The 27,770-nt window shown below is 56.2% G+C and overlaps 1 protein-coding gene across 2 annotated transcripts in view; it reads right to left on the bottom strand.

Annotated features, from left to right (window-relative positions):
* CAMK2A (calcium/calmodulin dependent protein kinase II alpha) overlaps positions 1-27,770 on the bottom strand; it is a 60,626-nt gene that overhangs the window by 7,248 nt on the left and 25,608 nt on the right. The window contains exons 4-15 of one of the 2 annotated variants that reach the window (XM_069484371.1): positions 23,924-23,978; positions 23,145-23,210; positions 22,950-23,022; positions 19,596-19,698; positions 18,178-18,261; positions 17,960-18,054; positions 16,818-16,940; positions 16,359-16,442; positions 14,772-14,814; positions 12,225-12,265; positions 7,196-7,228; positions 6,172-6,220 (exon numbers count right to left, since the gene is read on the bottom strand). In XM_069484371.1, the coding sequence (XP_069340472.1) occupies positions 6,172-6,220; positions 7,196-7,228; positions 12,225-12,265; positions 14,772-14,814; positions 16,359-16,442; positions 16,818-16,940; positions 17,960-18,054; positions 18,178-18,261; positions 19,596-19,698; positions 22,950-23,022; positions 23,145-23,210; positions 23,924-23,978 (849 nt within the window). The remainder of the gene's footprint in view (positions 1-6,171; positions 6,221-7,195; positions 7,229-12,224; positions 12,266-14,771; positions 14,815-16,358; positions 16,443-16,817; positions 16,941-17,959; positions 18,055-18,177; positions 18,262-19,595; positions 19,699-22,949; positions 23,023-23,144; positions 23,211-23,923; positions 23,979-27,770) is intronic. The other variant, XM_069484373.1, reaches the window with a different exon arrangement.

Genomic DNA, 27,770 nt, shown 5'->3' with positions numbered 1-27,770 from the left:
CAGTGAGTTGTCCAGAACTTTCTAGGCAAAACGCATCCCAGCTGCTGAGACCTGGCCCTCCCCCGTCTGCCACTGAAACACCACAAGCAGTTGGTCTTTCTGGTAGAGAGGTAGACAGGTGTACAAGGGGGACATCATTACCCCCCATTCATGCAGAGCTGAACACGCAGTATCCAGGCTTCGCTCTCAGACAAACGTTCATCTAAATTCCAGCCCAGGTCCTTACAAGCTGTGCGACTGTGGGCCGCAAGGCTGTCTGCTGGTCTGTCAGGGGGAGATGACAGTATCCTAATCCCAGGGTTGTATGGGGATGGCGTGGCTCGATGCACACAAAGCGTTGGCCCAAAGCCTGGCACACAGTAGGTGCACATCATAGGTGCTGCTGTTTTCTGCAACAGCCCGCCTCCCCCCACTATGACCGCCTCATCTGTGCCTCACAACGCCCTGGGAGGTAGGCAAGGCCAGCTTCTCCCCGTCCACACGCGGGTGACGGAGCCTCAGTGGGGAGGAATGTGGCCAGGAGTCCTGGCTCCCAGCAGGGCCTGACAGGAGGCTCCCTCGTTTTCTCAGGAACAGGCCCCCTTTCCCTCCTGCCCCGGCCGCAGGCTGGCTTCCAACCGGCCGGCTCGCTGGCCCACTGGAGCAGCCTCAGGTGAGGCAGGTGGACACGCTGCCCGGAGAGCGAGCTCAGCCCTCGGCACCCTCAGTGGGGACTGGGAGGGACACCAAGCCCGGGGGAGGCCCCTACACACCTCCCTCATCAGTTGCCCACGCGGCCCTGGCCACGCCGGGAGAGCTCAGGCCCCGAGGACACACATCACAGAACAGCCACGCTGGAAGCACCCTTGGAGGCCACAGGCTCAAATTCATTATTAAACCACTGGGGAAACTGAGGCCCAGTGAGGGGTTGTGATTTGCCTAAGGACACGGAACATGGCAGGTGCAAAGTGTGGCCCCCAGCCCAGGCCCTTTTCCATGGACCCTGGTGGCCCAGCCCGTATGCTGCTCTTCCCCCCAGCTCAAATGTGAGTTGGCTGAGGCCAGGCCGTGGCCGCTCTTGCCAGCTGCATCCCGGAGCCCGGAACAGGCCAGGCCCTCGCTACTGAATGAATGAGCGAGTGAGTGCGTGCGCTTGGCCCACGCAGTCCCAAAGCCTCCTGGTGCCACTTCACTTCCACCTCTCAGGGGAGCAAACTGAAGGCACGCGAGGCCGAGTGACCTGCCGCAACGGAGCTGGGACCCCGCCAGAGTGGCAGCTCCAGAGCCCATCACGCTGGCCGGCACCGCCCTCGCCACATGCTGGGTGCTCAGGAGACGCTGCAGTTACCGTGCGTGACCTGCTAATTCTTCCTCTCCCGGCTTCAATCAAAATCACCTGGACTGAGAACGAGCCCATCTTAAGGCCACGAGTGCCCCTGGGTCACACGGGCTGGCTTGTTGCCGCCCTCTCTCCGGGGCCTTGCCCTCTCACCTGGGCACAGGTGGCCCTAATATGTATGCACTGAGTGAATGAATCGGTGGGTAGATGGTGCCAAACCAGAGTCTGGGCTGCTCTCTGTGTCCTGTCCCCTGGAATCGCCCAAGTTACCTGGTAGCCGCTGTCCCTAGAAATCCAGAGCCCGGCCTCTGGCCAACTCTTCCCTCCTTCTGGGAAGCTGGAGACGGAGGATGGGCAGAAACCCAGCCCTGCCAGAGCCACCTCGTTCTAGCCACCCCCACATGGAATCGGGGGCAATGACCCACATGCTCCGTGGGCTGTGGGACCTGTGCCACCTGCCTTGCCCTGACCCTCCCAGCTTGCCATTCCACGAGGCTGTGCCTAATGTCCTGGCTCCCGTGGGCTGCTTCTCGCTGCCATCCCGGACAGTCTAGCAGAGTGACTGAGGGCATGCACGCGGGAGCCAGGATTCTGGCTGTGCCACTTAATAACTGTGTGACCTTGGACAAGGGCCTTCCCTGTGCCTCAGTTTCCCCATATGGGTAATGGAGTTACTGACAGTACTTACCTTGCAGAGTTGTTCTGAGGATCGAGTTAAAAACATATCACTAGACATAGCTAACACAGGTATGTCCTCACTGACAGCCAGCTGCCACTCCGAGCCCTTCACATCAGCTCGCTTCTATGACGACTGCTGCGTCACGAAACGCAGTCAGAGCAGTGCCTGGCGCTCCGTAAGTGAGAGCTGTGATCGCTATCATCTGGAAATCTCTGAATCAGAAGTTCCTCCTGGGGACAGCCTCGGGTCCCTCGCCAGGGCAGGGCTGCGTACCAGCGGCCTGATATGTGGTGGTTTGGTCTTGGCTGGAACCCGGGGGCTTGCGGCCTGCCAGGCAGACCACCACGCTGCCGGACAGCCCTCGCTGTGTGCACCACCGCCTTCCTGCGAGTTGAAATCTACCCCCCTGAGAACCCCCAGTTATAGTTCTGGTCTTCTTTCTGCCCTCTGGGGCCAAAAAGCGAACACCTGCTTCCCCAGCCTCTATGCCCTCCCTGAAATCGGTCTTCTCAGGGCTGAGGGCCTCCAAGGTGCGGTTTCCAGGCCCTGACTCAAGCTGGCCATCTACTCCTTGAGGGTCCCCGAGCTGCCTGGATAGCTGTCTGGGTATGAGTACACAATCTCAGGTGTGGTCTGAATAATGAGAATAATGCAGATCTGGGGTAGCACTATCTCCTCCCCAATTCTGGGTCTTATATCTCTATTAATGTAGCCTGAGAAAATGCCTGACTTGGCTGTGTCTTTGGCTCTCAGGACACCAAGTTTGCCAATAGTCAAAGCCTAGTGGGCAGGAATCTCCCTAGTTTTGTTCTCTGGGACAGAAGATCTGGGGGCCCAGAGCTTCTTAGATCTGGAAAAGTCCACTCTGGTTCTGGGTCCTTTCTATGCCCTTAGCAGCCCCGTTGCTGTTTAAGGGGTTCATTCAGCAGCTGCTCAGTAGCAACCTCCGGCTTTTCTCATCTGCCAGGTGTTCCCCTGGACAGTCCGAGAGTGCTCCCTACAGATGGGAAAGCTGAGACCCCAGAGAGGTTAAGGCACTCTCTCAAGATCACACAGCATGCTGAGCCCGAGGGGGAGCAGCATTTCTGACTGATATTTCCCAGATTCTGAGGCAGCTCCTCAGTAGGAGAGAAAATGAATTTTTCATGGCGTTAACCAGGAGGAGAGGAGGTTGGGGAGTGGGGAGGAAGCTGGCAGAGCCTGGCACAGCTCAGAGAGCGAGAGGCCTCTGCGCTCAGCCAGAGGTGCTCTGAAATATTAATGTCTCTTTCTCTCCCCGGGGGAAAACGGTCCCTGGAGGATGACATTTCTAATTAACTTTAATGTCAGGTCAGGGTCCACCCCACCAGCTGCTATTCTCACTTTAGTAAGAAGACTTAACAAATTAACACTGTAAAATGGTTCTCTGGGAACTTTCTCTGGGGCCTGAGAGGCTGGGGGAGGCACAGGGACTCCTGTCTTCTGCCAAACACGAGGCGAAGCTCCTGGCTGAGGTGGCATCTCCTCTATCAGACATGTCTTCTGGGGTTTTTAGACATGTGGGGAAACTGAGGAAGAGAATGGGATCCCAGTTCTGCCATTAATAACCCGTCTGCCCTTTCTCCTCGCTGGGCCTCAGCTTCCTCTCTGTAAAAGGGGTAATTCAAGATGCCAAAATTCAAGACTGCAAATAACCCCATCCGGATCCCTCAAAGCCGAGGACAACGATTGCAAATGTGGGACCTCAGGGACGCAGCCCAAAGCCACTACCCCGGGTGCAAGATGTCTTTGCCAGGTCCTAATTTACATGAATAGTACATATAAATTTTGTACTCTATTTAAAATATTTCTGTTTAACATATAAATTTGTCTTAAAGTAAAATTGATGCTCCAAGAAAATGTCACGTGGTTTCCTGTCATTCCTCGAACTCCAGTTTGAAAAAAAGAAATTAAGATTTATTAAACACTGACTATGTGCAAACACTGCACGAGCTTTATGTCATCCTCTCGTTCCACCTGCACAGCAGTCCTCTGAGGTTGGTGCTGTCATATCACTTCTTTACTTTTTTTTTTGAGAAAGAGTCTCGCTCTGTTGCCCCAGGTAGAGTGCAGTGGCGTCATTATAGCTGACTGCAACCTCAAACTCCTGGGCTCCAGCGATCCTCCTGCCTCAGCCTCCTGAGTAGCTGGGACTACAGTCACACGCCACCACATCTGGATCATTTTCTCTATTTTTTGGTATAGATGGGGTCTAACTCTTGCTCAGGCTGGTCCCAAGCTCCTGAGCTCAAGCCATCCTCCCGCCTCGGCCTCCAAGAGCACTAGGATTACAGGCATGAGCCACTGCGCCTGGCCCCACTTCTTTACTATTAAGGAAACTGAGGCTCAGAGAGGTTGAGCAAGTTGTCTGAGGTCATCCAGCAAATGGGCTCCAGTGGAGAAGTGCAGAGTCAGGTCCCTGTCTGCTCTGAGACCAGGATTATGAGGTCACATCCGGTCTCCTCAGAATCCCAGAGCCCAGTTCTTACCACTGGGCAAGCGAGCCTTGCATGTGGGGTCTCAGAAGCACCATTTCTGGGCCCAACACAGACCTACGGCATCGGAATCTGCAGAGGCAGGGCTGGGACTGTGGTTAGAACATCAGGCTTGTGGAACTAGCAATGCTGACCTACCCTGAATAGGGGATTCTTCTTTGAGATGATATATTACTATTTTAACATATTTATTTATTTGTTTGTTTATTTTAGAGATGGGGTCTCACTATGTTGCCCAGGCTAGAGTGCAGTGGCTATTCACAGTCATGGTCTAATAGCACTCCCTGGCCTAGGTGATCCTCCTGCCTCAGCCTCCCTAGCAGGTCAAGATAATGTGTTTTTGAAGGTTGCCCCTGTTGCCATCACAGAAGGTGGATTTGCTCTAGTGCCAGGCTGTGGTGACACAGTGCCCACCACCCCTCAAGTGGGGAATGACCAGAAAGGGACACACATAGGGGGCCCATCTCGCAGGCACCCTGCAGAGTCAGGAGGCAGTCATGGCGTGTGGTGTGTCAAAACTGCCATAGAACCTGAATCGCAATTATACAAAAATATTTATTATATAATAAAATGCTCTTTTCTGCATTTTTATATTCTATGGCAAAATATCTAAACTCCTAAAAAAAAGGTCTAAACTGCTATGGCTGAGTTCCCTCCAGGTCGGCAGCCTTGTCCTCTGTTCTAGAGACTCCGTGGGCGTCTAGGACATACTCCCGATCGTGCAAAGCCCCGAGCCCCCTGTGCTGGGGAACAAGGAGGGCTGGTTGCTAAGGCATCGAGGATTTGGTGTCCCCTGAGCAGAAGTCAGCGCTCCCTGCTCCTTCCTCCAAGCTCCAGCTAGGTGCGCTTGCCACACACCAAGACCTCAGAGCGGTGGTCACCAGCCAGGCCCCGGAGCCTGGGTTCAAACCCTACCCCTACCCTCCCGAGCTATGGGACCCTGGGCCAATGAACTCAACCTCTCCGACCTCTGTTTCCTCAGCTGTGGAATGGGGTTCATCCCAGCACCCCCTTCCTGGGGCTGTCGTGAAGCTCCAGCAAGTTAGTGCAGGTCAGTCCTGGGACAGCACACGGCGAGCACTGCACAAGTGCAGCCTTGATTAGTATTCCTGTGATGCCCTTTGCGACAGCCCAAGCCCAGCCGCCTGCGACTTTGCCCCTCCTCCGTCCATCTGCGAGCTTCCGAGGTGGCCGTGCTAGACGCCCGGCCACAGTGCGTCAGGGGCCGTATTCCCCACGCTCCAGCCAATTAACTTCCCTAGTTTTCACTGTCCCTTCCTTTAACATTGTCACTTCATGTTTCTCAAATCGATTCTCTTTTTAAAAAATTTCAAGAATACTCATTTCAAAAGGAAAATTTATATCACTACTATACATTTACAACCTGAATATGTTAAACTTTTCTGTGACACACATTAAAGTAAATCCGTGACCTCTAGAATAAGAGAATCTACGTCCCAGCAGTGGTTCCTCAGCCCACGGGGCGAACAATGCCCACGGTGCGCCCAGTTCATGAGGAGCCGAAGCGAAGCTCTTTGTGGAAGAGCAGCCTACGAGACGGGCATGGCGCCCTCTGGGCTGGAACTGTCAGTGAAGGGGTCTGCCCAGCCGGCACCAGGAAGTCGGGGCGCCTAGACCCCGAAGGCGAGGGCCCTCCCTACCTTTGGTGTCTTCGTCCTCGATGGTGGTGTTGGTGCTCTCAGAAGATTCCTGCCAAAGAGAACACAGGGGATGGTGAGGCCGGCCTGGCGCAGGACGAGGCACGGCCAGGCGCGGCTGTCCCGGCTGCCCGATGGCGTGGCCCGCTCTCTGTCGGCCTCCCAGGCTCTGCCATCCAGCTGCTGCCCTGCAAACCCTGTCGGACTCTCCAGCCTAAGGAGGGGGAGGCCCAGCTAAGCAGGGGGCCGGGGGCCGGGGCAGGGATGAAGGGATGGCTGCAAGGAGAACCTTGGCATTTCTGGAAGGGCTGAGAGGGGGTTCCTGGGTCCTTTCTGCTCGAGGGGGCAAAGAGGGGGTGTGGAGGAGCAGAGAGACACCATGGCGGCCGCAGAATGGGGAAGGAACCCACACTGGCAGGAGAGGAAGAGAGAGAGAGGGAGGCCCAGTGTGAGAGAGGGTGGGCTTTTCAGAGGGGAGGAAAAACCACACAACTGAGTGAGACAGCAATGGAACCAGAAGATGAGGGACATAGGCCACCGTGCCACCACTGGAGCCCCTAGACAGAGGCGGGGCTGCTGGCTCCTCTGCCACCGGTGGGCCTGGGTAGCCTTACACACGCTCAGGAGGAGCCTCCATGGCGCCTACCACTTTGGCCAGACCAAGCCCCACCCTCGCCACGACGGGCACAAACCAAGCCTGAGATGAGTTCCAGAGCAGAGGGGCAGGGAGAAGCGAGAAGCCAAGGGCTGGACGGGGGACAGGGTTCAAATCCACCTTTGGACCCGAGGGAGGCCTTAGGTCTGCTGTCAGCCTGCTGGTCTGGGCTGTGGAGTTGGAGGTGTCAACAAAAACACGCAAACAACACACACACACAACACACAAATTGTCACACAAGGCACACGTACCAAGCACGCCCTGAGCACCCTCTCCCCGCCCCAGGTTCCCAGTGCAGCCTGCAGGAGGGAGGCAGGAGCAAGGGTTCGAGGCCCAGCATTTACCGGCGTATAGGAGACGGCAGACACTCACCATTAACTGAACGCTGGAACTGGACTTTCTTTTCTGGAAAAACAAGGAGAAGAGATGGGACAGGAAAAGACACAGCGTGAAAACGGCAGGGAGCAGAGGAACGACAGGGGATGTGTGGAAGGAGGATGGGCCTCAGGGTCATCCTCGCTGGTCCTTTGTCGGCTTGGCCTCGGGACAAGGAGCCAGTGCCCCCAGCAACAGCTGACCTCTCAGCCTGAAGGTTTGGGTTCTCATGCACAGCTGCCGGGGTCTACCGATCTAACAACCAAGCTCAAGGTCAAGGCTCCTTTGGACCAGGGCTGCCCACTATGCCTAGCTCTGATGGGGGAAGCCAATCCTGGCTCTTGGATGCCAGCTGCCTAAGGCCTCCAGAATCCAATGCTCTTGAAGGGAAAAACGGTGCTCAGGTCTGGAGAGGAGGCCCCACGTCTCCCCCTAGCCTCCCTGTGCATCTCTAAGAGGACCCCACTCCCAGTAGACTGTCCTGGTCACTTGGGAAATTTGTCAGAAATATGCAGAATCAGCAGTGGCTCATGCCTGTAATCCTAGCACTCTGGGGGGCTGAGGTGGGAAGATCACTTGAGTTCAGGAATTCGAGACCATCCTGAGCAAGAGCGAGACCCCGTCTCTACTAAAAATAGAAAAATTATCTGGGCATGGTGGCCAGTGCCTATAGTTCCAGCTACTCAGGAGGCTGAGAGGCAGGAGGATAACTTGAGCCCAGAAGTTTGAGATTGCAGTGAGCTACGATGGCGCCATTGCACTCTAGCCTGGACAACAGAGCAAGACTCTGTCTCTAAAAAAAAAATGCAGAACCAGGTCCCCTCTGAGGAGTTTGATAACTAGGTGTGGGGTGGGCCTGGGCATCTGGGCATCTCCATTTCCAACAATAGGCCTGTGAGATTCCCAGGCAGGGCCAAGTGTGGGAGCCAGTCCTCTAAGTGGCCTTTGAAAGCCTGCTTGTATTCACAACTCCCATGACTGCCCTATTCAGCTCCTTTATGCTGATGGGGAAACTGAGGCCCAGCCAGAAATGCAGCTGGGTCTGGACTTGAGTCTTTCGGCCCTGCCATTCAGCCTGTACGAGCATTTTGGGAATGTGTAGCATCCCCTGCGTTGGCTGTGCAACCAAGGGAAGGAGGGCAGGGACAAATGTAGATTTCCTTCTCCTTCCCCCTCCCCCACTCTCTAAGCCAGGAGTCTTAAAGACTCAAATTCACAGATCGCAAATCGAGACTGACACTTGCATCACACAGATGGGAAACTGAGGCCCAGAGAGGGGCAGTGGCCTGTCCAAGGCCTCTCAGCAAGCCACCAGCAGAGCTATGGCTAGAACCCAGGTCTGCGTGAAGGACTCCTTCCTCTTCCTCTCTCCAGGGCTCCAGGCGCCCACAGTCTGACCCCTCTTCAAAGGCTCAGCCTATCCTGGGCACCCTCACATCTGAGAGGCCAGAGGCCTCTCTCCCTGCTGCACCGGAGGGGGAGCAAAGGAGGGGCTGGCAATGCCCTCTGGGTAGGCCCTCGCCATGGGGAGGCACTGGATATTTCTTGACAGTCTCGGGTCTAATTCTGGGCTTTCTGACTCCCAGATCCAGTGAGCCTCTGCGTACCAGGAACCTAAGACCCTGTGCCCTCCATCCCGGGCCTCCACAGACGTGGCGGGGTGGCTCACTGTGCATTCCAGTGCCCATGTGCTCTCAGGAGCACAGATGCTCACAGGCCGGCATCGTCCCCAGCTGGGCTGGACAGCGTGACTCCCGCAGCCAGCAGCCTGCAGCCAGCCTCTCCTCTCCTCCTCTCCTCCCCACCCCTGTCCTCCCTTCGTTCCTCTCTTCTTCCTCTCATCCCCTCCCCTCTCCTCCTAGTGTTGGCCTCACCCCGTGGCTGCAGCCAGACTAGGCACAGTCAGTGTGGGAAAGGGGACAGGCCCACCAAGCTCCGCGGTCGCAGAGACCTGAGGAGCCGCGCAGGGGCCGGGAGGTTCCAGGCGGGACACGAGGAGGGAACACAGAGCAGAGACTGCATCAGATTCGGACGCACAGTGACAGGATGGGACATGGGGGAGAGAGGTCACGACGGCACGGATGGGACACCAACAGGGGCAGTGAGTGGGGCTGAGGGGTGGGAGCTGCCAGCTCCTCCTCACGGAATCAGGGCCTAGGGCTGGCCGGAAGGGGACGTTGCTTCTTGGTGGGAGAAAGGATGGATTTCCCTGAGTCACAAAAGATGACAATACTAACAATCCCGCACTGACCTGCACGTCAGAGCTTGATTTAAAAGGGGCTTTCGCCAAAAGTAGAGTCGCCTCTCTCAGAACCACGTGCAGAAGCATGGTGTAAGGTTAGCAAGGACGAGAGAAATTGAGTATGGTCAAAATTGGCCTTGAAAAGGCCTTAGAAGCCCCCAAAGTACACCGCATGTCACGTCTCTGTGACAACTCCGACCGGGCCAGCATTCCTGCAGCGCTGCCGACAGCCAGGCCTCTTCAGGTGATTTCAGATAGGCCCCAGGTGAACGGGTGGCTTGTCCCTGGGGGCCAAGGTGCAGGAAGAACGTGTGTTTCCCGCTTTGGCTGAAGGTGTGTGAGTTACAGGAGCATCAGGTGTGGCTGCTGTCACCAGCCCCAGCAAACAACTGCTGTGCTCCCCTTGTACAGGTGACAGACCGACAGCCTGGGTCCCCCAGGGAGGGAACTGCAGGGCCGACTCGAACCCATGGCTTCTTGACTTGAGGTCCAGTTTCACTGGTACTGAAAACACGACTGGACCCCCGCCCCTGCTGCCCTCCCCACTCCTTCAGGAGCGCCATGCGGCAGGCTGGGCTCTCCGGATCCCGGCCCAGGGTGGACTTCCCCCTCCTCCATCCTAAGCGAGGGAAGGAGGCTGAGTATGGTCAAAACTGGCCTTTGAGTTTCTCTTCATCCACACCCAGGCCACCCTGAGAAGTCCCCCAGGGTCTGTCCGGTACAGCAGGAGGCGGTGGCGCTGTGTGCAGCCGTGCCCGCTGGAAAGCTTGCAGTGGGCAGAGCCCCGCCAAGCTACGAGCTGTCCTTGCCTCCGACGGCTTCCGCCTCCTGGCCCTGCCCGACAGGAGCCCGACCAGAGTTTCTTCCCAAGACCCAGCCCGAGGGAGGCCCCTCCTGACCCGACACCCAGTGGCTCTGCATCAGCCTTGGCCAGGGCCACACCCAAGAGCCAAGCACCGGGGCAGCCTCTCTCTCTGTCCCCTCCTATTCCACCAACCTGGGCCACAGCCCACGAGTGCCTGTAGCCTCTGTCCCCACGTCCCCCAAATCAGGACCATGGAGTCCACTTCCCCCCAGCTCAGCAGCTCCACTTGGGGGACAGAGAAGGCCCCAGCTGCTGCAAGCCTGGCAGCCCCACATTGCACAAACCTCCGTGACCCTGTCACATTGTGGGGGTAGGCGCGGGGCTGGCCCACAGCGGCAGGCGAGCCCGAACTCAGCGCCGATTGCATTACAGGGTTCGGGATGGGTCTCTTAACTTTATAAATTGACTTGACTTTAGATCCGTGGTTTTCAAATATTTTCTCCAGCAAACTTTGTTTTAAGAGAAATTGTACCCCAAAGTCTGATAACATACAAAACAGAGAAAAAATAACACTGCCCAGCATCTCGTGAGCACGTATCACATGCCGGCACCAGACCAAGCTATCGATGCAATTATGCCAGTTAATCCTCACCAACAGCCCCAGGAGGTGGGACCTCCTTCGACCTCATTGCATGAACGAGGAAACACAAGCTCAGGGAATGTCAATAACCAGCCAAGGTCTAGCTGCTGGGAGCCCACCCGGGCTCTCTCAACCGCCCTGATGGCTGTCACGTGGAGCTGTTCAGGTTGAAGTGGACGTGAGAAGCCCAGAACCCCACCCCATCTGCTGCGGGAAGTGCCTCCCCAGAAGCTTTGGGTTCCAAAGAGTTCAGTTTGCAAACCACTGACTTTGACTAATAACCAAATAATTATGTATTCCTCAAGCACTCAAGATAAGAAGGGAGAATGATTAGATGAGTATTGTTGCTTTTTTGTTTGTTTATAAGCTGAAATCGTAGAAATGATCAAGTCCACAGCCCACCCGTTGTACCTAGTGGGACACTCAAGCTGGGACCAGGCTGAGGGCAGAGGGGAGGCCCAATCCTGGCATGGGCCATCCAGCCCAGACCCCTTACATGCAACCCCTTGACAGACCAAAGCCAGTGGCCCGAGACCATACATGCCGCTCTGAACCGAGCCACGAAGCCGCCAGCACACCTGGGAGGCTGTATTCACACAGAATCCCACACCGTCCAATGTCCTGGGCACAGCCCAGCCCGGGGGCCCTGGCCGGGCCAGGCTCTGAGCCCAGAAAAGGCAGAGTCTCAAGAGACAAGAAGATGGAGAGGCAGAGGAGGAGGGAGCTGCAGAGAGCAGGGGCCAGGCCCCAGAGAGCAGAGGGAGAAGAGAGAAGAGACGGGAAGGAGGGGCCGCCGGGCCGGAGGGAAGTAGCTCAGGCAGGTGCAGGGTGGGACGGGGCCAGGCCCATGGGGGAAGAGGGGATTCTTGGGTGGGCCAGGGGGCACCTCTGGATCCCAAAGCCTAGAGGAATGGCTGTATGTCCTCCACAGGCTTTCTGGGTCGGACTAAGGTGCACTGGGGGGCTGGGGCCCGTTCCAGCGCCCCCACCCTCAGGAAGGAGGAGGTCACCAGTCATGGCCACGTCTGTCTCCTCCTCACACCCTCTTGCTCACCAGTCCTCCAGCCCTGGAGAACCACAGAAATCTCCTTCTGACCTGCCTCTTTCCTTGTGCCGGCCCCCACCCCAGGGTGCCTGCCTCTCTCCCACGGCCCCCACCAATCATGGCGAGCAGGTGGGCACCAAAGCCCAGGTTTGCGGGTCTGGGAACGGCCTGGCCACAGGTGTGACCTGTGTCTGCCCAGGACACCGTCCGGCAAGGGCTGGGTCGCAAGCCAGTCCGCATCAGTGGCAATGCTGCCAGAGACGGCCTGCCGGGCTGCCGGCTGCCGGGGCTTACCTTCACACCATCGTTCTTCTTGTTTCCTCCACTCTTCCCCCCTGCGGAGGAGAAAAAGTAGAGGGTTAGCAACACCAGGCAGGGCACCAGGGCCCACAGGGCGAGGAAGAGCAGCATCCACGAGCAGCCAGAGGGCAGACTGCGGGGACAGAGCCGGCTCAGCAATCCTGGGGGGAGGCCACCGCCACCTCCCTCCTTGGCGGCCCAGGGACTGCCAGTGGCCCACTGGGTGGGCCTGGGCGCCCCCGTTCTCAGCAATCTCGAGTGTAACCCGCTGGCTTCATGGGTTGAGGGAGTTATCCAGTGTGTCCCAGGACTGTGGAGTTGCTATTTCAGCCTGGGGATTCCCTCTGGATCCCAGTCACCCCCGTGCCCGTGGTGGCCAACCCGGAGGCCCGGCTGCCTGGCCCGGGACTGGACGCTCCCTCCCCGCCCTGGCCCTCTCTAATTTTAGCCCCATGCTGCTGCAGAGGTCATGTGTCAGCCCTGCCTACTCACTCCAGACAGCTGCAGGCCGAGTTTTGCCGGTGACAAGAAGCAGATGGCCCCCCGCCGTGGCCCACCCTGCCAGAGCACCCATCCCCTGCCTTTCTCCTCGGGCAGCACAGGCCTCCCCAACCTCAGACTCCGGAGCCCCACACTGGCACTGGCTGTGACCCTGGTGGCAGGGAAAAGCAACAGTTCTCAGGGAGGCCTCCCCGCCCCACCCCGCTGTCATTTCCCTTTCCCTCCCTCCTCACCTCCTGGCAGAGCCCTGCAAGTGGGCACCGGCCAGGAAATGGCCCAAATGCCCCGGCCTGCCCAGCCTGGCGTCCGGCTGCTTCAGACCTTAAGCAAATGCCTGAAACAAGCCGCAATATCTATAAAGGGCTTAGCACAGCCCCTTGACCTGTATGCAGTAGGTGCTCAGTAAATGGTAGCCAGGATAAGACCTTCTCCTGGTAGCCTTGAGAGGGTGAGCTGGGAGGGGGCGTCCCAGGGCCCCTGGGGGTGGGGCTCTGGCTGGCCAGCTTGGCAGTCACCCCACATTTGCACTTACGACCCCCTCGAGGCTCTCGTCTAAAGCTCCCACTCACAAACCAAGGCAGGGGGCACTTGCGGGTGCCACAGCTGAGAGGAGCGGCTATCCGTCCTCCACAGGCTCCGGGTCAGACTAGGATGGGCAGAGGGAGCTCTTGCCCTCGGTCCTCCAGGAGGGTGGGCCCTCTCAGCTCCAGCCACTACTGCGGGCTTCTGGAGGACACAGAGCCTGATTTTCAAGAGATGATAGAAATCTGAGTTTTTCTATGAAATCTCCTGATTTTTAAGTGCTAGAAACCCATTGCAAAAAAATTTTATAACTTTTCAAATACCTTTGGCTGCACAGAGCACACTGAGGGATTAGAGCCAACCCTGGGGCCGCCATATTGTGAGCTCTGGACTAGGGTTCTCTAGGGTGCTTCAGTTGTTAAAAAAAGACTCTGACTGCCTGGGTAGCTCATCTTTCAGTTTAAGGAATGGCAGGATCCTTGTCTGGGGAGAGGGTGGGAGGGCAGTTCACTGTGGTGGGAAAAGCCCAAGTCTGAGGTCCTAGCGTGTGCCCACCTCTGGTCTCAGTCTTCCCAGCTGGTTACATGGGCCGGGGACCTACTCGGTGAAGCCGGGGCAGCCCCCTTCTCAGAGCAGGCCCTGTGCTGTGGTGCTGGCCACATGTCCACAGCAGCTTCCTCGGCTGGCCCCAGCCCCAGCCAGAGGGCCCTTGGGGTGAGCTTCGCTCTATCTGCTATCTATATCTGCTCCGCTGCCCGCCAGCCTCCCGGCTCCCCGGAGAGAAGCCTCTGGCGGACACTGGCCCCGGAGCTCTCCAACGTGCCAAGAGGAGCTTCTTGCTAAGCCCTGACAATAATCCCTTCCCCTTCCCAATTTGAGGCCACATGCCTCAGGTAATTGGGCACTCCCCGCCTTAACCAGCCTGGCTTTGGCCAAGGGCCTGGGAGGCTCCTGCCCTGGCCTCCCTGGTAACCCAGCCTGGTGGAAAGCACTTGCTCTGGGCTTGGTCGAGTCTGTGCTGAATGCAGACCCTGCCTCTCCCTAGCTGTGCGGCCAGGGGCAGTCAGAGCTCACCTCCCTGAGCTCCTGGCAATATCTCCCTGTTGTCTTGTCATGAAGGCCACCTGAGCAGAAGCTCAGGACTGCTCAGCACGGGCTGCAATAAGAGTGTCACTCCCTCGGCCTGGCTCCATCCTGCCTAGACCTGAACCCCCAGCATTCTGGAAGCTTATCCCTCTGGCTGGCCCAGGCTGAGGACCCCAGCACTGCTGCAAGGTAGGGGAGACATATTAAATCTCTAAGCAGTCCTGGTGGGCCCTAGGCTTGCTGACCTTTGACCTCTTTCCACCTCTGGGTACAGGTTTGTGACAGGTGAGCTGCACCCCCCAGTCATGGAGTCCTCCGCAGCCCCCACTGTCCCTAGGACCCCTACCCTGGGGGCACCCAAACATCCAACAGGACAATGCCCCAGCAGACAGGTGCAGGGTGTACTGGGGACTCTGAGGTCCCACCACCTACCAGAGAAGTTCCTGGTGGCCAGCATAGTGGTGAGAATGGCTCCCTGCAAGAGACAAGAGGAGGGCAGTGGGAGGGGAGGCCAGAGGGGAGGAAGCGCAGGAGGGACAGAGAGGGTTTGGGGAAGGAGAGGCAGGTGCTGCCTTCAGAGACGAGCCAAAGCCTCTGCCCCACCCTCCATTCGGCCCCCACCCCCCTCCCAGAGTCCATCCCCCACGGCCCTGGAGAAGTCAGGGTGAGCTAGGCTTTAGCTGGCACAGCTCCGGGGACAAGGCCATCCTAGGAGCAGATATTAATAGGTCCTGAGGCCTGGCTCAAGCTGATGGACTTGAGGACAATAACGGTGGGGGCTTCTAAAGGCCGTGGACGCTTCCTGCTTGGGCAGGGACAGCAGACCTTGCGTCCCTCAGCCCCTCCACCTCTCGGCCCTCTGCGTGGGCTGTGAGCATGTTGCTTTAGAACCAGCTTGTGCCTCGGTGGCCTATGGGCTCAGAACCCTGGAGGATTCTCGGTGTGGAAAAACCTTTTTCTGTCAACGGGTGGGCTGGGGGACAACGGCCTTCCGGTTCTGACGCTGTCTGATTCAGACTTGACTTGGACGCTCATCATCTAACAGTTTACGGTGTTAAGAATCCCTGATTCCGACATGTTGAGACTTCCTCTGTGACACGGTTCCCACTGCAGGATAGGGGTGGCACTCTGCTCTCCTGGCACCTTGCAGACCACCGCCCCCTTAACCCATGTCCCCATCCTGAGCCTCCATTCCAGGCCTGGGGGCAGCGGGTGAGGAGGTTCCAAAGGAGCTGGGGCCTCCGCATCTGCCCCTTGTTGTCCCCAGTGTGCTGATGGCTCCTCTGCCCCGACCAGCTGGGGGCCCCTCGGTGCCCAGCAGGGGCTAGGCCAGGAGCTGCCACAGCTCTGAGAGCCCACAGGACCTGCGAGAGGATGCAGCTCTGGGCCCACCTGGCTTCACTGTGGCTTCCTCTGAGCCATGACCACTGTCTGAGTGTCCCAGCCATTCCCCCCCAGCGCTTGGCAGCTGAGGCCTCTCCCCCGTGGTCCCCTGTTCAGCCACTTCTCACCCACAAACGCTCTCCCCAGCCACTCTGAACCACCTGTGGTCCCCCTAAGGGGCCATGCTCGCACTTCCAGACTTCTGCACAGGCGGCCCACTCTGTCTGGAACATCTTCCCGTTCTGACTCTACTCGGCTAACGCATGCTTGTCCTTCAGGGCTCAGCTTAAGTGCCACTGGCTGCAGGAAGGCGTCCCTGATCCTTCCAGACCTGGGATGCCGGTGCTGTGCAGGGCACTGCCACCGCCTTGGGGCTTGCCCAGGCATGGCACTCACCGCGTCCCGGGCACTTACCTGTCCTCTCTGCTAGACCGAGAGCTCAGTCAGGGTGGGGCTGGAGTCCCATTCACTGCTCACGCCCCAAGCCCAGCCCGCCCTTCAGCATGCAGTAGGTATTCAATAAATGCTTGTTGAATCCATGAAGGAAAGAAGTCGTGAATGAGTCTCTTGGCCTCTGTGGAGACCCAGACCAAGCTACTCCCACGTCTGGGGGTGTGGAGGGTGACGATCCGTTACCTTCAGTTTTCTCCTGGCATTGAACTTCTTCAGGCAGTCCACGGTCTCCTGTCTGTGCATGCAGGAGGCCACGGTGGAGCGGTGCTGGGGGAAGGTGGGGAGAGGTCTGTGAGTGGCAGGCAGGGCTACCCAAGGGTGCCCCTCGGCAGGGCATCGTAAGGGAGATGTGATTGCATCTCGGGGAGGACGAGTCTTTGTTCTAGGGGATGCTGCAGGGTGCTTAGCCACCTGGCACCAGGCATTCGATGCCAGTAGCAGCCCCAGTCATGATGCCAACCTGGGACACCCCTCGTTTCCATATTACCACAGAGAAAAACAGCAGGGTCAGAGTCTCTTGGATTAAGCCCCCTTGGCTCTAGGCTGAGCCTCAGGGAGAAGGGCAGGGCCAGGACTCCATGAGGGCCGGGACCCTGAGGTCTGGAGGGGCTCCCGGGAGCGGCCCTGGAGGGGAAGGCTCACCGAGATCCATGGGTGCTTAAGGGCCTCAGCGGCTGTGATGCGTTTGGACGGGTTGATGGTCAGCATCTTGTTGATCAGATCCTTGGCTTCTGGGGTGACGGTGTCCCATTCTGGCGACGGGAACTGGAAGGGGCAGAGGGGCCAGGTTTGCCCAGCCTGCCCCAGGCCACCCCTGCGATCCCCCAGCCCCTGACTGGCAGGGGAGCAGGCAGGGGTCCTGCTGCCCATCCACGTGGGCATCTGCAACCAGGGGGAGTTGGGGCCCCTCAAAGAAGGGACCCTTCTGGGCCAGGGGAGTGGCAGGGTCCCCTGACCCTGGACCAATCAGAACATGGCCAGAGGGAGAGGAGACCTCCCTGTCATTCTGAGGCTGTGTCTTGTCTGGGGAGCAGCAGGCCAGTGGTTATAGCCCAGACTGCAGAATTGGAAGGCCTGCGCTCAAGTTTTGGCTCTGCCTCCCCGGCTGTGTGACCTGGGCCAGTCACATGACCCCTCGAGCCATCCCTCGAGATGTTGTGAGAGTTAAATATGATATAAAGCATATGGCACATAGCTTAATAGACATCAGCCTTGCGAAAGAGCAGTGTAGCTTGGTAGTTAGAAGCACGGATGCTAGAGCCAGACTACCTGGGTTCAAACCCCAGTTCTACCATTTCTTAACTATGTGATCTGGGCAGTTACTTCACCTCTTGTGCCTCAGTTTCCCTATCTATGTCATAGATTGATGTGAGGATTAAATGTAAGAAGATACATAAAACATTCAGAAGAGTGCTACAGAAGTGTTAGCTGTTATTAATATTTATATATATGAAAGAGAGAAAGACATAAAACCTGGCTGGGGGCCTGCCCCTCCCCTACTCCTCACCCCACATTGCTGCTGCTTCTACCTGCTGGGGCCCCACAGGATAAATCCTGTCACTTTGAGGCCCCAGTCATGAGGCACAGTGTGGACGCTGCCTGGCCCTGGTCAGTCTTCACACTCCCGTGGGGGTCACCCCTGCCCAGTACTGGAGTGGCAGGGGACCTGAGTGTGCTGGGAAGATGGGAGGGAGGCCATCGCAGACCCCCAACCTCACTGGACAGTGGCTTCCACTGGAAGGACGCCAGAGGATACAGGGGCCGGAGGGAGGAGCGACACTCACATCATAGGCACCGGCTTTGATCTGCTGGTACAGGCGGTGCTGGTCCTCATCCCAGAACGGGGGGTACCCAACCAGCAGGATATATAGGATGACCCCTGGAGAGAGAAGCAGAGAGCCTTCAACCCCCTGTGGGGAGGCGGGGGAGTGATGGGAAAGGAGAGAGGGGCCCCAGAGGCGGGGGAAGCCGGGGGCACAAAATGGCCTTTGGATGGACTCACCGCAGGCCCACAGGTCCACGGGCTTCCCGTACGGGTCCTTCCGCAGCACTTCTGGGGAGAGGTATCCAGGTGTCCCTGCGAAGCCTGCTCCCAGACACACAGACAGGCAGACACACACACAGAAGTCGGCATGTAGTACCCTGCAGCAAGACTGCTGGAAAAGGGGATGCGGGTTGCCCTAGGACAGCCCCTGCCCCGGCTGCACGCAGGCCTGCTTCCTGAAACCTGACAAGCCAGCAGAGCCTCTAGATGGGGTCGGCAAGCACATGGCACATCTGTCACCACTCCCCACAGCCTGGGGCAGGCAGCCACAGATCACAGAGCTTCTTCCCACCGGGTTCCGACTCCCGACTTCGAAGCATAACCCTGCCAGCAGCCACTACCAGTCATTTGCTGGTGGCCGTCAGGGTGAACTGTGCTTGCCCTGTCAGCTCCAGGCCGAGCGCTAAACCCCTGCCCACTCTCCGGCCCCTGCAGGAGCTGGTCGTGGGAGTCAGGAGGCCTGTCCTACTCTTGCTTTGCCCCTAAATCCCTTGCGTAGGTCTCTTTACCTTCTTGGCCTCTGTTTCCCCATCTGTCAAAGAGGGATCAGGGATTCCTATCTTAAATACCTCCTGGGGTTGCTGAAAGGATCAACTGAAATAATGGACATGGAAAGTATTCTAACAAGTAATACAGGAACAGCTAGCAGTTGCTGAGTGTGTCTGCTGAGTGCTGGGCTCATGTCATCCGCACACTGCTCTTGAGGAACATACTATTATTGTCCTCATTTTATAGATGAGGAAATGAAGGCTCAGAGAGGTGAAATGATGTGCCCAAAGTCACACACCTGGTAAGTAGCGGAGTTAGGATTTGAACACAGAGCTCCGGTTCTTTAAAAACTGATCAATATCGCCCATTAACAAGTAGCCCCAGACAGCTGAAAGGGACCCAGTTATGCCAAAAATCCCAAAATGTGCTGGATCACCTGACCTGGCTTTTTAAAATCCCTTGACCTTTTCCAAGTTTCTTAGCCTCTGTTTTCTCATCTATAAAATCAGGATAAAAACCTCTAGTACCCAGACTGGTGGGGGAACCCCACGGAAGCCCCTAGCGAACAGCGAAGGTCTGTGCTCATATGAAGAAGCCGTGTGGGTCCATGTGAAGAAGCCGTGGTGGTCCATGTGAAGAAGCCGTGTGGGTCCATGTGAAGAAGCCGTGTGTGTCCATGTGAAGAAGCCGTGTGTGTCCATGTGAAGAAGCCGTGCTACCGTTTTAACGACAACCGTGTCCCTGTGCCTGGCCCCAGGGAGACAGGATGGGCGCTGCCCACCCCCTGAGCCCTGGCCGGCCCCATGTTCATCTCCAGCCACCGCAGCTTGGGCAGGGTTTTCCTAGAGGCGGATTTGCGAACGCCCCCACCAGCCCACCCCACTCACCAAACCATGCCTGCTGCTCTCCTTCCACCTCTATGGCCAGGCCAAAGTCCGCCAGCTTCACCGCGGCGCCCTTGAGCTTGGAGGCCAGCAGCAGATTCTCCGGCTTGCCAGGAGAGAAGAGGGAAAACGGGGAGGAAAAGACCAAGAGACAGTCAGCAGGTGCCGAATCTCACCTCCTGGGCCCAGGCTTACAGCAAGGGCGGCTGGACACTCCAGAGGTCCCTGCCCCCACTTCCAGCCCCAGCCACAGGATCCTGAGCTTCAGTCCTCAGAGAGGGGACTATTTTATGACAAGATCCCCATCTGCTATAACAGAAAGACCCTTCCTCCACCAGTCACCCCTCACGCCCTCCCTTCAGGGTTTGGAGCTGGGGCTGAGGTGAGGGTGGGGGTGGAGGTGGGGGTGGTACAACCACCATCGCAATAAGAAAGAAACAGCAATGTTTATTGTGCCCCTACTATGTGCTAGCCACTGGGCTAAGTGTTCTGCACACACTATCTCATGCATCATCTCAGCAACCCTTTGGGGTAGATGAGATGCCCATTTCCCACAGCAGCCTTCCGACGTCCCTGGAGATAGTCCCGCTTGTTCCTACCTCAGGGCCTTTGCACTTCCTGTTCCCCTGCCTGATCATGAGCTCTCCCCATGAACTCCACAGGGCTGGTCCCTTCTGTTTGTCCAGGTCTCACCCTCATGCCACCCCTTCAAAGAGGCCCTCCCTGACTATTCTATAAAGGAGGAGGCCTCAGGTGTCCTCTGCCTTAGCTCCTGTTGTTACCTTCACAGGTCTCATTGTAATCAGTAATGTTTCCCCCATCTGTCTATGTGCTTGTTCACGATCTGTCAGCCCTGCGGAATGTGAGATCCTTGTCTGTCCCGTTCACCACTGTATCCCCAGCAGCTAGGATTGGGGCGGGGCGTGGCACATAGCAGGCATTTAGTAAGTATTCGTCGTATGTATAATGATGATGGCCAGGCATGGAGTCTCATGCCTGTAATCCCGACGCTTCAGGAGGTAGAGGCAAGAGGGTTGCTTGAGGCCAGGAGTTCAAGACCAGCCTGGGCAACATAGTGAGACCTCATCTCTACAAAAAAAAATTTTTTTAAATAAACAAAGATGAGGAAACTGAGGCTTAGAAAGGTTAAGTGACTTGACCAAGATCACACAGCTGGCAAGTGATAGAGCCAGCATCGAGGCGAAGTCAGAGTCCATCTTAGCCAGTCGAGGCTGAAAGACGGTGGAGCTTACACATGGGACCAGCAGCCAACCTGGGCACGGCCCTACGCCTGGCCTCCGGGGCATCGAGGCTGCTGCCTTTCACCGGCTCAGAGCCCCCAAATTCCTCCACTTCCTGCTGGCCCTCTTCCACCTGGGGGGCCAGGACAGAGGGATGCTAAGAGTGTGGGCTCTGCGCTTAGGTACCCCTGGCTTCTCACCCCAGGGCTGCCACCTCTATGCTGTGCAGTTTTGGCAAATTATTTCACTTTCTGAGCTTTAGTTTCCTCTCAGAAAAATACCCACCTTGTGGGGCGGTACATGGATTGATTAAGACAGTTGCAAAGTACTTCACAGTGGCCTGCAGCAAGCACTCAATCAACCCTGGGATCCGTGTTTTCTACCTGGGGAGGGGCTCGGACTCTCTAGAGTCTTGGTTTCCAGTCCTCCTCTGACCCCCATCCCCAGTGAGACTTCCGAGGAGTCCCCACCTCTCACTGTTCACTGTCCAAAGCTAGGATGGACCCAGACAAGTATAGCTCCCTCTGCCTGGCTTGATAAGGCCTCCTTTGTCCTCTGGGGACTGCGTTCCCAACGTGTCCTGGGTCTCAGTAGCTGTCCTGCCCTGATTTGATGAATGTGTCACTAATTAGTGTATCCAGAGTGGCCTAAATTTGGGCCGCCTCTCCTCCTTCCTCCTCCCGTGCAGGGGCTGTAGCTATAACGGGAACAGGCCCTTAGGGAGAGCCGCCCTGCAGTATGGCCAGAGACCCTCTTCAAGTGTACACTTGCCTAAGTGTCTAGACGGAGCCACAGGGAGCTCACCTGGAGCTCAGGTGAGAAGCCATGGACTGCCCATGACAGTCAGAGGTGGGTAGGGGTTCCATTCAGAGCACGGTGCCCCAAAGAGGGAGCTGGACCGACTGGAGCATTCCCAGGGAGGGTGCCCAGGCAGGGTGCCCAGGATAGGGAGAGCCTGGGAACCACGTCCTGGGTGGGAATGGCGGTGTACAGCCTGCAGGAGACTCAGGAGCTGCGACAAGGCTGCCCCAGTCCCTCTAGGGCTGTTCCAAGCTAGAGGCTTGATTTCTGTGTGGTTCCAAATGGCAGAACTGAGGTTCAGGGCAAAGCTCCCACAGCAGGCAAGATGGAAGGAGTGTTCCCCAATGGGTCAGGGGGCTACCCCATGGGAAGTGAGCTCGTCGTCTCTGAAGGTCAAAAAGCAAAGGTTCGTTGGATACCTGGCAGGGTCACCCTAGATGGGGCTGCTGCAGAAGCAGGGGGGGCTAGATAGAGTGGCTTTTTGACACCAGACTCCCAAGGTCACCAGATCTGGGGTTAGAAGGCCAAGGTGCCCTCATCCTAGCTCAGGACAATTGAATGGCATGTCTGTGGGCAAGTCCCTTGGACTGCTTAGGCCTTAGTTTCCTGCTCTGCAAAACAGGGATGATATGAGCCACCAGCTGCTAATGCCTTGAGGCCCAGCAGAGGAGATCCACAACGTCTGTGCTGGCAGGGCAGGGCTGGGCAACTAGTGCCAGTCCAGACTCCACACCTGCTTAGTCCTGTCCATCTCCTTCAGGTGGGAAGAGGGAGGACTCCAAGGGCCCAGAGTCCTGTTTTTCTTTTCTTCCAGCCTGCCAGAGACTGGGGAACAAAAGTAACAATGTGTCCGTATACCAGGCACTGTGCTATCTCATTTGACATCCTCACCAACTCCGTGCAGGGGTTGCTATGGCAACGCCATAGTAAAGAAGCTGCAGCTCCGGGGGGTCAGGATACTCTAGACTGCGCGGCTGGCAAGTGGCCTGCTTGGGCCTGGGCCCCGGCCTACCTTCTTCGCCACCCCACCGTAGGCAGTCGTGGCAGTCCAGCTGCACCTCGCCTGGCATGGCACAAAGCACATGGGCTGGGAGATGGGAGACCAGGGGCCCAACCCAGGTGCTCCACCTTCCTGAGCTCAGTTTCCTCATCTGAACGGTGGGAAAATATTCCTACCCACCCCCCCTTCCAGCCTTACTCGGGGACATCAAAAGGATTCTGGTAATACTCGGCTCTGCAGGAGGGACGCACAGAGGTGGGCAGGCTTGGGGTGGGCAGGCTCCAGGGGTGAGCCGCACCCGCATGGGTTGCTCACCTTCAGGTCCCGGTGCACCACCCCCATCTGGTGGCAGTGCAGCACAGCCTCCAGGATCTGCTGGATACAGTGACTAGGGAGAGAGAGAGAGGAAGGGGTCACAGTGGTGCCAGCACAGGCCTCCCCTGGGACGCTGACAGAAGGCGAGAGTACCTGACGCCCCGGTGCCATTGCCAGGCAGCACCTGGCACTCACCTGGCATCTGCCTCGCTGTAATACTCCCGGGCCACGATGTCTTCAAACAGCTCCCCGCCAGTGACCCTGCGGAGACAGGCAGAGTCACCCCTCCATAGAGACAGGAAGCTAAGGATGGGGTCCAGGGACCTCAGGACCTCAGCCAGAAAAGGAGGGGCCCCAGGGCCTCTGGGGTGCCCCTGTTATAATCCCCTTCATTTTCCAGCACATCCTTCCGCTGACTCCCCTCCCCTCCCGTTCCCCACCCCTGTCCTTCTCCCCCACTGGGCCCAGGCTGGACCCCAGACATGGGTGCCACTCAGAACACATCACCCGGTCATCAGGAAGCCCACAGCCTCTGCCATCGTTAACGTGTCCAGGCTGTTTGCCTGGACCAGCCCATGGCTGACTCTCACGGCCACCCCAGGAACCCCTGGGGCCTGTCACTTCATCACTGCTTTTCTTCCAATCGACTATCTTTAAAAAATTAAACATATTCCAAAAGGAAACTTTATATTGCCACTGCAAATGGAAAACCAGCATCACTGGCCACAAATAGAAGAGAAACAAAAATAAATATAGGATGAAAGCTAAAAGCGTTTGTTGGTGTTTCAGGAAAACCAACTTGCACTGCTTGGGTGGCAGGCCTACCACATTTGGGGAAACTGTGGAAGAAAAGAAGGAATTCAGCCCAGCCCGATGGCATCTGGAGCCCTCCAGGCCGAGGGGCCCAGCGAGGTCATCCCTGCTCAGGCTGCCCCTGACACCCGAGGCACATCCCAGGGTGAGGCCAAACTCACAGGTCAAAGATCAGGTAGTGGTGTCCCTCCTCTGAGATGCTGTCATGGAGTCGGACTGTGGGAGGGCAGAGGCAGCCGGTTACACCAGGACACGCTGCTGTCCCCACCTCCCGTCCTCTCACCCCTCCTACCGCCAACATCCCGGTTTCCCAGACAGTCAGTCAGTGAGCACAAACTGGGTGCTGGTACTCTGACAAATGCCAGTGAGTAAGAGCTCAACACAAGTACGCCCAGGCCTCGGGCATTATTGAAAGAAGCCTGGGCTTAAAGGCTAAATAAAGACGCCTGTTTTGGTCAGAGTCTGGTCCCCTCCCCTCTCCAACCCTCAGTTTTGTAGCTGGGCAGGCTGGAGTCATAGAACTAGCCTGTGGCTCCAACCTGCCACTTCCTAGCTGTGTGACTTCAGGCAAGTTGCTAGGTCCTTCTGAGCCCCTCTTTCTTTGCCTGAACAATGGGAACGAAACTTCTGCCCTTGCAGGTTTGTTGTGAGAGTTCCATGAGGCACACAGTTGGCACTCACTTGGTGCTGGCCCGGAGCTAATATCCCTGCTCTGCTCCCAGGTCTGAGGAGATAACAGAGAGTGGGGGCTGGAGGCAGGAGTGACGAGGTCCCTGAGTTGCGGCATGCAGAGAAAGTGTCATCTCCTCACATCTCATTTACCAAGAACAGAGGCAAAGCTCCCAGGAGTCCAAGGTCACCCACTGAGCTTTTGCAAGGGAGGGCCCCGAGGCCTGGGGCTGACTCTGGGGCCCGCACCCCATCAGCCAAGGGCAAGTTCTCACAGGATGGGCTCACATCCTTCCCTGAACCCCAACCTCAAAATGTTCACGGAGTGGGGTGCTCCTGCTGGCTCAGTGAATTATGATCCATCCACACAATGGAAAATGACACAGCTGTTAAAATAATGCAGCAGTTATGGATCCAAATTATGTTGTTTGGTGAAAAAGCCAAGTGCAAAACAGTATGTGTAGTAGTTTTTAAAAAAGATGTATTTAAGTTTATATATGGCATAAGTCTCTCTGCAAGAATACAGAGAAGCCGGCATTAGGGGTGCCTTTAGGGAGGGGAAGTGAGGGAGCTGGGTCATGGGGGGAGACTCACTTTTCACTGTGACCCCTACTGCCACCTGAATTTTTGCCATGTGCATGTATTTCTGACTCAGTAGTGCTGAGTCCCTGAGTTGTTCATGGCTCTCATATTTGCTCAGAAAATATGCAGAGTGGACTGAAAGGTGGATGGACATCACATGCCCCAGAGTGAGTGACTTACAGGCAGGGGGATGGGGACCAGAGATGGAGCATGAAGGGGACACAAATTTAAATGAAATTTTAAAACATTTTAAAATGATGACACATATTTATAAATAATAACTGAAAGATGTTTTTAAATATATTTTAAAGTAAAATCTTAAGAACACATATAATACACTGCTGCTTTAATTTCTTTTTTCTTTTTTTTTTTTTTTTTTGAGACAGAGTCTCACTCTGTTGCCCGGGCTAGAGTGAGTGCCATGGCGTCAGCCTAGCTCACAGCAACCTCAAACTCCTGGGCTCAAGCGATCCTCCTGTCTCAGCCTCCCGAGTAGCTGGGACTACAGGCATGCACCACCATGCCCGGCTAATTTTTTCTATATATATTTTTAGCTGTCCATATAATTTCTTTCTATTTTTTAGTAGAGATGGGGTCTCGCTCTTGCTCAGGCTGGTCTCGAACTCCTGAGCTCAAACGATCCGCCCACCTCGGCCTCCCAGAGAGCTAGGATTACAGGCGTGAGCCACCGCGCCCGGCCTGCTTTAATTTCTTATCAACATTTTATTTTATTTTTTATTTTTTTGAGACAGAGTCTCGCTTTGTTGCCCAAGTTAGAATGAGTTCCGTGGCGTCAGCCTAGCTCACAGCAACCTCAAACTCCTGGGCTCAAGCGATCCTCCTGCTTCAGCCTCCTGAGTAGCTGGGACTACAGGCATGCACCACCATGCCCGGCTAATTCTTTGTTTCTATTTTTAGTTGACTGGCTAATGCTTTCTATTTTGTAGTAGAGACAGGGTCTCACTCTTGCTCTGGCTGGTCTCAAACTCCTGACCTCAAGCAATCCTCCTGTCTCGGCCTCCCAGAGTGCTAGGATTACAGGCATGAGCCACCGAGCCCGGCCTCAACATTTTATTATAAAAAGTTTCAGACATACAGTTAAGGGAGCATCTGTACACCCACCGCCTAGAACCTAGATTCTGTCATGAATGTTTTCCTGTACTTGCTTTATTACATTTCTACCCATTCCATTAATTTATTTATGGAATAAATAAATTTATTTTATTTGTCCATTAATTTATTTGAACTTTTTACTGCATTTCAGAATAAATGCTGGCAGGCTTACTTTGTAAAACGTATATATGTATTTAACTGTATTTTTTGTGTGTAAAATCTGACAATACATCTATGCCCTGTCCAGATCCCTTTGGTAAGCTGGTGCCTCCGTTCCCCGGCTGCTGGGAGTGTTGGCTGCTAAGGGCACCCCTGCCTCCCTGTCTCAGGCTCCGGTCCTGGGAAACCTGACCTGAGACGGTGTGTTTAGGTGTACAGTACTTGAGAAGGTGCATATATATCATACGGAAGCATGGATCATAAAACATTAGCTCTAGGTCTGTGGTCCCCAACCCCCGGGCCACAGACGGGTACTGGTCCGTGGCCTGTTAGGGACTAGGCTGCAGAGCTCTGCCATCTTGCCCTGCCCCAGCCATGGAAAAATTGTCTTCCATGAAATTAGGAACGGGGAGGGGGAAAGGGGCGCACAGCAGGAGGTGAATTGCAGCGAGAGGGAAGCTTCCTCTCTGTCTACAGCTGCTCCCCATTGCTCACATCACCACCCGAGCTGCACCCCTGCCCAGCGTCCATGGGAAAACTGTCTTCCATGAAAACTGTCCCCGATGTCAGAAAGGCTGAGGACCTCTGCTCTAGGTGGTGAGGTTGTAGGAGATACTTTTTAAAAAGTATTCGTTTTCTCATTTATTTATAATAAACTTGCATCATTAGTGTATCAAGGTAAAGTTTTGGTAAAGACCCTTTCCTCTCCCCGTCTCCCCCCAAGTGGTCTCCTGGAGAGTGGACCCCTTCCTGTCCACTCCGGGAGGCTGCATGCAGTCTGTACCTTCCCTTTCGTGCATTGAGAAGCTCTGGGAAGCCAGACTCATCTCAGAAAGGGCTTTCAGGCCGGGCGCGGTGGCTCACGCCTGTAATCCTAGCACTCTGGGAGGCCGAGGCGGGTGGATCGCTCAAGGTCAGGAGTTCGAGACCAGCCTGAGCAAGAGGGAGACCCCGTCTCTACTAAAAATAGAAAGAAATTATCTGGCCAACTAAAATATATATAGAAAAAATTAGCCGGGCATGGTGGCGCATGCCTGTAGTCCCAGCTATCCGGGAGGCTGAGGCAGTAGGATCGCTTAAGCCCAGGAGTTTGAGGTTGCTGTGAGCTAGGCTGACGCCACGGCACTCACTCTAGCCCGGGCAACAAAGCGAGACTCTGTCTCAAAAAAAATAAAAAATAAATAAAAAATAGAAAGGGCTTTCAGAACCAGGTCAACAACCTTTGAAAGGAGCCCCAAGAAGACTGGGGTCCCAGATCCCCCTCTGACCAGAGACCCCAGCCCCTTTGGAGAAGGTCCTCAGGGCTCAGGGAAATGTCCAGAATTGAGGGAGGTGTCCTCCAGAGCTGACTCTCACTCGGATGGTGCCTTTGGGCTGATCATAAAAGGCTGCTCCTCTGAGCAGCCAGGTGAGGGGCACACGGGCTGGATTTGTGCCCTCACTTAGGCAGTGCACCACCTGTGCCACGGTACTGGTGTCAGCTTC

The sequence above is a fragment of the Eulemur rufifrons genome, chromosome 10, assembly GCF_041146395.1.
Source record: "Eulemur rufifrons isolate Redbay chromosome 10, OSU_ERuf_1, whole genome shotgun sequence".
Lineage (NCBI taxonomy): Eukaryota > Metazoa > Chordata > Mammalia > Primates > Lemuridae > Eulemur > Eulemur rufifrons.
This window is presented reverse-complemented; position numbering and strand designations above follow the sequence as displayed.